The 11,218-nt window shown below is 40.5% G+C and overlaps 1 protein-coding gene across 1 annotated transcript; it reads right to left on the minus strand.

Annotated features, from left to right (window-relative positions):
• Nucleotides 1–4,037: 4,037 nt before the first annotated feature.
• XKRX (XK related X-linked) lies at nucleotides 4,038–10,621 on the minus strand. Its single transcript, XM_025868085.2, has 2 exons — nucleotides 10,356–10,621; nucleotides 4,038–5,208 (listed from the first exon to the last, which is right to left on the minus strand). Exons 1-2 carry the CDS (start codon nucleotides 10,609–10,611, stop codon nucleotides 4,463–4,465), a joined length of 1,002 nt encoding a protein of 333 aa, XP_025723870.2. The 5' UTR covers nucleotides 10,612–10,621; the 3' UTR covers nucleotides 4,038–4,462.
• Nucleotides 10,622–11,218: the final 597 nt, after the last annotated feature.

The raw sequence follows: 11,218 nt of genomic DNA on the forward strand, positions 1-11,218 counted from the left end.
ACAAATACTGACAAATTGCCTTCCAAAGACTTAGGCCAATACTTTACTCTCATACCAGTGATGAGAACCAGTGGCTATTTATCTCCAGTGTCACTTAAACTCAATATTTGGGATTTGCTTTTGAGTCTTTCAGCATCTATAAAGCACTCTGAAATATCCATGTAGGTTTTCCTGGCACAAAATGATTTTAATAATTGTTTAATAAATTAAAGGTTAGAACAATGCACATTCAAATGTACAGCTCAGAGGGCTTGTCCCAATAATGATACAATGGTAACAGAGCTAATATGTGTCGATGTGTCTTGAATATAATACAGTGCTATTCAGAGGTTATCATCTCTATCCATGAAAGTGTATTGTTTTCACACTTAGTTCCCATAGCTCACACAGGTTAGCCTTGCTGCTTCCCAGTTTCACATGGTATATGCTTTGTTGCCAAGGCTCATATCACACTTTCCCTGTGCACCCCAGAGGTTCTAAGGTCTAAAGTGTGTGATTAATGGTGCTAGTCCTTCAAGAGGAAAGGCATAAGATTCTGGGCATGTGTGTCCCCTGAAGACAGTAATAAAGCTCAACAGCAAAAGTTTCAGAGAATGAGGTTCCCCACTCTTGGGGAGGTAAATATTTTGGAGGGTCCAGAGTTCACTGCTTTTATACTAAAGGACTTTGCAGAAACAGAACTCTACAGGTTTTTTTTTTAAGATTTTCTTTTTAAGTAATCTCTACACCCAACAAGGGGCTCAGATTCACATCCCCAAGATCAAGAATTGCAGGCTCCACAGACTGAGCCAGCCAGGTGCCCCGGAACTCCACAGGTTTAGATGGAATGTCCTGGTGAACATTCTACCCTTCAGCTGCTCACACCACCCTTACCATGGAAGTAGCAATCAACTCTGAATGCTGAGGACTATGAGCTTGGGAGGTGCAGGTGGGAGCAGGTTAGCTGAAAGAGCACTGAATGTTGATTTAGGCTCTCAGGATGGGACAGCTGGGGGAGGGGCATTATTCTTCCACATCCTATCCATGGCCTGCTTTAGAACTAGGAGTCAGCTTCTCAGCAGGAGTAAGGGCAGTGTTGCTAAGAGGAAGTATAAGAGAGTGGGCTTCAGCACTCCCCCTGCTGTGATTGGTTGTTTGGGGGGTGAGGGGGGAGAAGATTCATACAAACCTGGGTAGTAATTGCTCCCTCCAGTTTTATTCCCATGACCAGGGTCTGGAAGCTGTGTGTTTAAGAACACACAGGAGACAAAATCCTGAAACTAGAAAGGAAATGGATCCACCTACCACTCTCCCCTACCTTATCTCCCAACGCCCAGTATGTAAGTACCTGTAAACATTAAATATAAGTACATATATGTACATGTGAACATTAAATAACATCAACCTGTAAGTACAGGTGAACACATACTCCATTTTCATCCCAGGTCTTTTAGGACTTGACCTTTTCCTCTCTAGAGTAAATTCAGTGATGCCTCTTGATTACGAGTGTTTGTAAGAAAGAATGCTTGATATGAACTGAGCCACAGCCCAGAAAAGATTCCTGGAACCACTAACATATTAAACTAATTCCACAAAGGACCTAACAGGACTTAGAGGCTTGTGTCATGATGAAGATATAAGCTCTGGAGTGCCTAAGTGCCTAAGACTGAATCCTGCCTCTGAAACAACCATGACTTTGGGCAGGTCACTTCACTGTTCTATGCCTTAGAATCTTCATCTGTAAAATGGGGGATGATAGTACCTACCTCATAAGGGATTGTTTTGAGGACTGAATGAAATAATGCATATAAAGAACCATGCCAGACATACAGTAAATGCTTATAAATATCAGCTATTATTTAATTCTACAGTGCCTCCCAGTTCAATGCCCCATAGAACAAATGAAATTGACAACTATGAGTTTATTTAATACATTTCCTTGACATGTTCATTTGCCCATACTTAGCCTACCGAATTTCAAATAATGTGAAGAAAAAAAAAAGCTGTTGCTACAATAGTCTCTCTTTCCCCCCACACTTCATGGTTCTGCCTTCCTTTTCCAAGACCCATTTGCTGGCCCCATCTCTGCCTCCTCTCCCACTAACACTTGCCCCTACACAACTACCCTGTGTCACTTTAAGATTTCAAAGGGTACAAAGACAGTAGTCAATTAAAGAGGTGTTTGCAGATGGGAGCACTTCCCTTGCCCCACCACCATATTCCAAAATTTCTCCTTTTCTGGTGTATTGGAAGACTGCTGTGGAACAGAAAGGCCACCACCTACAGGAGGTTCTGAGAGTTCATTTGCATAACATATCGCTAGAATCTCTCCTCCTTGGGTTAAGGGCAGCAGGTTTTTCAGGTCCAAAGCTGCTCCACAGCCCTCACCCTGAACTCCCTGCATTCCAGAGATATTAGGTCATGGAGGCTGGGGAGGGTAGTGGGAAAAAATACGCCTGGTCCAGTACCAAAGCATATGTTTCTGCCCTGTGTATCTCCACTCTAACTCTAATTGGCCTGCTTGGCTTAATGGGTGTCACTGTGTTCCCACAGCACCTGTGCCTTAAGTAGCTGATTCACATGGCTTTTATGGACCAAATTACAGTTCCACGCTGCTTCTAATTTTAATAGAAGGGTGTATTAACCACTAGGGAGAAATTATTGCTTGAATTCCAAAGAGACAGCGTGTTCTTCTGGAGGCCTTAATAGATTCTTTCAAATTCACCTTAAATAACACAGTCAGAAGATGGGAGTGTGAACTTCTGACACCAACCTAAGTTAAGTCTCTTCATCAAAGATAAAATGATGGATTGACAAAAAAAGTGTCCACTGCTCCAAAGCAAGTCACTTGACTCTCCCCCAAATTAATGACCCAATCCTTTTAGCCCCCAAACAGTGGTTGAAGATGGGACAACCACACTAGACATGCCAGGAAATAGGAAGATTCTGGCTAACAGTCCTGCTACTTAAAGAAAGGAGCTCCTCCGCCATAAACTCCTGACACTGGATAAAAGGAAGGGAAATGGCTAAAGATAAACTCTTAACATGATCTCATGAGTAAAACTGGATGGGGACGAGCAGTTTTAGGTCAGACTGTTCACAGTTTCTCACAACATTGTGGTAGCAACAATTGGCACACGCTACTGGGAATTCTCAACTTTTCCTGGTGTGTGAGGAGTAAGCATTAGGTAAATGCTGGGATACTAGGCCCTGATAGGCAGTGGCCATACTAACCTCGATTCTTTGGTTAACTTAGAGGCATCTAGCTGACTTCCCCATCAAAATACCCCACTGATAGGAGATACACGAGAAAGGGAAATATGCATTCATCCGTTGGGGGTGTGGGAATGAGCAGAAGCTTGATAAACATTTCCTTATTAGAAAATAAAACCCGGTGGGCAAAAACCAGTACCAATGATGAGTTAATTTGATCTGCTTTCATTCCTCTGTCTTCATTCTACCTTGGAGTATTAGCTGCCATCCAAAACCCAAACAGCATGAAGGTAATAGCCCAGCTATTATTACCTTCTCTCTCCCCTGGGGGGTGGGGACCAGCAAAATACTCAGAACAGTAGGAGACATAACACAATCTTCATTCCTTCCATACATTAGAAACATTTTCAATTACAGTTCAGCTTCTCTGAGATCTCAAGTAGTAAAATGACAAGAGCACAGAAAAACCAGGTTGGAGGGAATTCCTGATAACGAGGCACGAAGTGAGAGATTTTACTCAACCACTCCATTCCACAAGCTGGATGCCCCTGCAGGTCCCTGAGAAAGAGTCATTCTGGCTTATGCCCTGCAGGAATTCTACTCCACACTCCCTCCTTGGAGTGTGCCTAGGAAGGACTGCTTGAAAAGAGAGGTCTTTGATGAATGATCACTAGTAAAATCCGAATGGAAAGCTAACTTGTTTGGGGAACAGCTCTTTTAATAGTGGGGGTTTGTTTCTTAAACCACAGTTTCTCAATGGAATTAAAAAAAAAAAAAAACACCAGCCATGCTTACAGTTACAATTCCACATTAATCAGCCAGTTTCCTGGGAGGTACCCATAATTAGCAAGTTGTCACATCCTCTGATCAGATTCTGGTGGAATTCTGGGCCTTCATCCCAGCCCTAGGAAAGCTCAGTAATGCCCTGGAGCAAATGAGCAGAGCTACAAGATCACATCCAGAGAGCTTAAGGTGCTTGGAGGTAAGTTATCCCCTAGGGCAGCCAAACAGCTGCCCTGGGTGGGAGGGGGGTTCACAGTATCTCTGACCCTTCTTGGTTTATAGTAGCTACCCTGGGTTTCCAAACATAGCAGTCAATCTTAAGGAAATAAATCCTATTTGGGAGCTGCCCTTTCTTCTTAGAGGCTTACCAGAAAATTCAAGAAAATGTCCCAGTGGGTACTCACCTATGAGCCTCATCCTCTCATTCAGTTTCAAAGTTGCTCTTGGCCACCCCCAGCCTATCCCAAAAGACCCAGAAGACAGAATCTCAGACAATGCTTTGCCTTGCTTCAGCATCACAGGATGGCTCTGAGTTCTCAATCCTGCCCCGAGGGTGCCGGTGGCAGCAGACGCAATGGAGGTAGTCCACTACGTTGTGGGTAAAGAGTGAGCGCAATGGGTGCAGGTACTGGAAGAAAAGGAGCATGAAGCCAATGGAAATCAGATAAGCAATGATAAGCTGCAAAGCAATCAAGGAAGGACAGTAATCCAGTAACACTTTGACTCCAAAGAACTTGAAAACCAAAACCATGATCACGTTCTCTACCAACCTTATGCTATAGTGCAGGCCCATGTGCCCCCAGTTCTGGCCTTTGTCAACGAGGTCCCTGTCTGCCAGTTTCAACTGCAAAGCTGACCAGCAAGAGAAGTTGATGCCCGCATAGAGAACAGTGATGGAGATCAGCACCACCAAGGTGCCAACCCGGCTGAAATTTTTCTCAATGTTATTGGGCATCTGGGCACCACTCCTCCAGAACTTAACCCAGGGCTCAAAGAGGATGATCAGGAAGTTGAGCAATAAGAAGGGCACAGCCTTCAGTTTCAAGGTGGCTGAGAAGAGCACCAGAATCACGAGGCGGGAAGTGATCTCCAATGTCCGCCAGATGGTGATGCAGAGGACTTCTAATGGCCCAAGGCGAATCTTGTATTCATCATACTTGATCTGGATAGCCAACATATTGCAGAGGGTAGCCCCATAGGTGACAGAGATCAGGGAAAAGACCATTAGCACAGCTGTAAGAAAAAAAAAATAACAGAAAAATAGACAATCAGACTATGTTAGCGAAGCTTGAACTCAGACCCGGAGGTCCAGAGAGAGGATAGGTGAGGCTTGAGGGCCCAGTTAAGAGCAAATTCATGTATGAACACAGCTATGTTAGCACAGCACACAGCATGCACAGGAAAAAAAAATGGAAAGAAATAAACTAAAATATATTTTTTATGCTAGAGATTATACCAGTTTTCAAAATCCTTTTTTTCTGTTTCTCTAGTTTCTAAATTTCCCAAAATGAACATACATTGCAACACTTTAATAATCATGGAAACATACAAAATGAACTTTTTAAGAAGAGTGGATCTCAGAACTAGCATTGAGAGGTCACTAACACAAGAAGAGCACATATATAAAGGGATAAGGCAGCACCCACTTGATGAAATAGGCTTCTGAGCAAACAATGAAGGAGGCAGAAGGAATTCTGAAAAAAGCCAGTCCTAGGAAATTCATAGGTAATGCCTTTGGTTACAGAAGTCCCTTCTTTGACACATATCTTCTTTAAGGAACGAATCTTGTATTTACTTCTAGAATGTGTCAGAACATATACTGGAAATTCCATGAAGGCAGAAAGGACCATGGCTACTTTGTTCCGTGCTGTATCCCCAGAGCCTAACACACTGCCTGGAAGATAGTAGGTGCTCAATAAATGTTTTTGGAATTAATGAAGAATTCTGAGTTTAGAGAGGCAGCATAGAATATTTACAATTAGAAGCCCTTAGTTCAGCTCTGTGAAAGCCACTGAATATCTACGTGCCTTAGTTCCCCAATTCACTGAGATACTCTAGAATTGCTTGCATAAATCATCAGCAATATCAATTTATCACCCAGGTGCTTTGGGTATATTTTAGGAATATATTGGTATATTTTAGGGATCTCCAAACTTCTACCAGAGCGGTTTAAAAATTTTTTTAAAAACCCCATTTCATAGCATATCACATCCATGCCACCGTATAGAGTTGGGGCCCTGAAGGGTCAGGATGCTCCATAACTTGCTACACTAAGTCTCAACTATAGATCATACAGTGTCCCTTTCCTTTCATTCCTTTAGATCAAAGAATGCCAATCACTAAGAAAAATCTACTGCTCTCAAGGAGAGTGAGAGACCTGAGGGGTAACTCATCAAAAAAAAAAAAAAAAGCTGGAACTTTCTGTTCCCATAAAAATATTAGATCCCAGGGAACTGGAGCCATGGAGATGTCAACCTAATCTGCAAGGAAAGTGAAGACTTCCCCATGGAAACCCAAAAAGAAGCACAGCTTTGTTTCCAAGATCCTTTTCTGCTCTAAGTAGAGTGTTGGAATCTCAAAGACTGGAGAGACTCTCTTGAAGGGTCTACTCTTAGCCTTATTTTTATTTATTATTTTTCCATGTTTATTGAGATATTATTGACGTCTAATATTGTATTAGTTTAAGGTGTACAACAAAACGATTTGATATACTCTTAGCTTTATAAACCACTCTTAGTCCCATCCTTAAGAGTTGATGCTCCTAGTTGGGAACGTCATCTAGCCAAGTGTGGTGATGCTTTCCCTTAAATTAGAACTCATTTATTGATAGTGTAATAAAAGAAAGCCTGATGCTTCCAATAAATGTAAAAACACCCTCCATCTGTCTCCCTACAAATAGACTCATGCCATAAGAGATCATAATGCTGTTAGTGAATTTGCTCATCTATGCTGATCCAGATGGCCTCCAAGAGAAAAAGAGATTAGAAAAAGGGGTAGCAAGGAGAAGACAGAAGAGTGGATGAAAATGAGGAGATCTAACCCCAAAAACTGTTTACCAAACTTTAAAAGATGGTACTGTCAGCAAGTTTTTAACAGGAGAAAGCACCAAAGAATTGAAAACAAGGCCTCAGGGAAAGTTTCCCTTGCATCCTTTGTAGAGCAATATAGTTAGAAACATGGGCTCTGCAGGCAGGCATCCTGGATTCCAATCCCATCTTTGCCAACTATTACTTATGAAAGCCTGGGGGGAATTTGCTTAACCTCTCAATGCCTCTGTTTCCTCATTTGTTAAAATGGGGGTAATAATTCTATCACAGAGTTGTTGTAAAGATTAAATGAAATAATTGCATGCAGGGGGCTTAGAGAAATGTTCAGAACATAGTAGATGCTATCTGCTACCTCCTATCATCATCATCATCATCATCATCATCGTTCCCCATTTCCAAAAGACTAGTACATGCATTTCCCCTACTTAGGCAATCAGGTGATTTAAAAACTAATAGAATACCTAAAAAGAAGCCTTACAAAAATGTGCTAAACCTATAGCAAGAAAATGATACAATTTTACTGAAGTAAATTTCATTAAATATTTTTTAATGTACTTCAATAAAGCTGTATCATTTTCCTGCTCCGGGCCTTGCACATTTATGGCATAGACTGTGGGGATATTTCCTGGATGTATACTTATCTCCGGACACATCGAGCTGGATATGTTAAATAGGTAGAGGTTTCTGTCAATCATACCTCAATAAAGTGATATAAAACTATTTAACGAAATGGACAGATACATCATCTTCTAATGTGAAACTGATCCTGTAAAGATGTAAATTCCCTCCAAAACAACCTAAATAATTTAATGCAATCCCAATACACAGTCTCAATAAAATTTTTTTCTTTTGTTGTTGTTACTGTTTTGCTTTGTTTTATATTTTGGTGGGGGAATTGACAAACTGTGGAAATTCATCTATTTGAAAGATTAGGCTAAATTGCCCTATCAGATAGGAGCTGTGAAAGGCCTCTGTGAGAAGTGCACACGATCCAAAAGCAACAAAGAATTTAAATGCATAAAAATTTAATACTTCAGAAAGCCAGAAGACCATTTAAAATGTGTGTTATGTACACAAATACAAAACACATAAATGTATACATACACACTTATCTACAGCAGAGAAAGGAATAATACCAGAATAAGAAAACTGCTCCTGCAAATTAATAAGAAAAAGACAACCTACTATAAATCAGCAATTTAAAGAACACAATAACCAAACATGAAAAGATGCTCAGCTGCCCTCACAATTAAGAGCAAATTATTTAAGTAATCAGTTATTTTATAATTATACAACTAAATAATATTTAGTTTAATATATAAAGAAAAAGCACATTCATACACCTCAGGTGGGAATATAAATTCACACCACCTTTTGGGAGGGCTATTTGGCAGTACTGATAAAATTCCAAATATGCATAGCCTTTCACCCAGCACTTGTATTGCTAAGAATTTATCCTAGGAAGTCTCATTCCGGTACACAGATACTTACAAAGATGTTCGCTGGAGCATAGTTTGTGATTAGAAAAAACTTTTTTGAATGCAAAAATCAGAAACAAACTTTAATCCTACCGATAGAAGATTAGAGAAATAACAAAGAATGGTCCAGTTCATATAAGGAAAATATATGTTATATATTTATCATTTATTATTATATATGCATATATAAATAACCGTTGAAGGAAGATATATTGGCATACTTTTGAAAAAAGACATGTTGAACAGAATGTTTAATACAGCCCTTTTTAACGAAAATACATATACATATATATTGTATGTATGTTTACATAGTAAAGAAAAAAAGAGTCTGGAAGGATATATACTGAATGGTTAACAGAGATTACTTCTGGGGAGTAAAATTACATCTCCTATTTGATACACGTTCTGTGTGGTTTTGACTCTTTACCATAACCATGTCAGATTTTTATAATTAAAAAAATAAGGACCAAAAATAGTAATACATGGTCATAGCAAAAATTTTAAACCATATAAATTTCAAACCATACAGAAGGGTATAAAGTAAAAGGTAAATGTCAACGGACTTCTCATTCTCACTCCCCAGAGGTAAATGGTTTCTGACATATCTTTCCAGAAATTTTCTACACATAAATGATTACTTGCAGGTCAATCGGTTTGTGCATGCATTACTTCTGTAACGTATACATATTTTAATTAGATGATTTGATGACCTTCAAAATTCTCAGGAGGAAAAGTATCATTATTTCCTTTTCTCTTCACACTACCGTCAATCCTAGGTACGTTAAAAAGCTTCAAGACCAACAATTCCATGAACAATTCTTAGTGGAGGAAAAGAGAAAAGGGGACAAATTCCCTCCTTATGTTCATTTGTGACATGGGGCTTCGCCAAGCAGGATCAGCATCTAATAATAAGGAAATGGTTCAAAATTGTACCCACAGCTGTACCAGCTCCAGCCCAAGCAGATGAAGCTAATCTTGAGCTGTTAAAACTCATTAACAGTACTTTATCTTGACTTTGAAAACATGACTCACATTTCCTCCTCTCCTAGAGGTCTTATTCATCTAAGGATCCATCTTTTACAAGTGCGAAATTAAGACTGTGACCTCTTGGATAACTTCCTCCAAAAATCACACAGAAGGTCAGAACTGGGACCAAGCCTCATTTTCATCAGTATTCATTCCACACCCCCATTTCTTTCTCCCCACTGGAGTTGGGAGAAGTAATTAAATCAGTGGTTCCCAAATGTGGCTGATCAGAATCAACTGGGGTCTATTTTTTTAAATACAGATTCCTGGCCTCCCCACACTCAGATTGAGTCTGGTCTGAGTAGGAGAAAAAATTTTCTTAAAAAGGAGCTTTCACCCAGTAATGTTTTCTCATGATCAGTAGTATTTGGGAACCTCTTATTAAAAGATGGCCATCCCTAAACCCAAACAAACAAAAAACCCTCAGTATAACTTAAACTGGGCTAGGGAAAGTGTCCTACTGACTGCTGGTATTACCAGCTACTTCTGGGCCCAGAGAGGGCTTATCTGTGGCATTTTTAGCCTTAAATAGCTTACCCCAGTTAAAGAAATCTAGCAGGCCTAAGATGTCTGGCTCCCCAAGTTCTTTGACTATCTACCAGTGCTGTCCAAAGGTTCTGTAATACCTGTGCTATTCAATACAGTAACCACAGCTATTGAACACTTGAAATGTGGCTAGTATGACTGAAGACGGAAATTTTTTATTTCATGTTTCATTTTAATTTAAATAGCCGCATGAAGCTGATGACCAGTGTATTGGACAGCTCAGGTCTGGATTTCTAAGACTCTTGATTTAAATGGAGCCCTCCCCTCTCCTGACCCCACTCACCTCTACCCAGGGGAACCTCTGCAGAGATCAGAGTCACATAGAGCTGATAGGTCAGCTGGGGCACTGAGCCCAGGAAGGCTTGGATCTGTGACATACGTTTGTAGGCATTGCGGTGCATAGCCAGGGTCCGGATGGAGTGGCCCACCTCCCATTCTATCAGCACCTCCTCGCCATTTATTAGCATCTTCTTTCGGGTGAGGCTGACATAGGGCTCCTCCTGCCCCTCTTTCTTCCACAGTGTGAGGTACTTAATCATGGCCTCCAAACATCTGCAGAGGTAAAGCATCATGGGTACTTAACTAAAGCTGTCCTGGAAAGGAAGGTTGTAGTGGATGGGGGGATAATAATACAACTCAGGGAGTTTGTGCTGCTTTTTGCCATTCCTTAATTCCCATTCTACTCATTTCTCATGAGTCAAAGAGTGCCTTCCACAAGTCACTTGAGTTTAAATCCTTTTTTGTTTGGCTGGCCATCTACTGACCTCTGTGAACACCATTTCAGGGTGTTTCTTAGAGGATTTAAGGAATTGCTTTGTTTCCTTAAGAATAGGCCTATAGTAGAAAAGCACTTTGGACACAAAGATATTATGTAAATAATGTGTTGAGAGAACATGATGAAGGTTCTTAAAGGCCCTGGTTTTCATAACACCTCAAGTTCCTGAAGGAAAGCATTCTTTATGCAAAGCATTCAGCTCCATACTTGGGGCTTTTGAGTTCTGCTTTTTTCAAGACAAGGCCCACAATTGTGATTGTCTTGCCAAAAAGTCTTGGAGGGGGATCTAGAAAAAAAACCTCGTATTTATACAGTGATGCCATTCAAGAACAAAGGTACTTAAAGACTTGACAACTCAGAACTGAATGTGC

Source organism: Callorhinus ursinus, unplaced genomic scaffold, assembly GCF_003265705.2.
Source record: "Callorhinus ursinus isolate GAN/ISIS: 27379988/994484 unplaced genomic scaffold, GSC_fseal_2.0 scaffold67, whole genome shotgun sequence".
NCBI classification, from domain to species: Eukaryota; Metazoa; Chordata; class Mammalia; order Carnivora; family Otariidae; genus Callorhinus; species Callorhinus ursinus.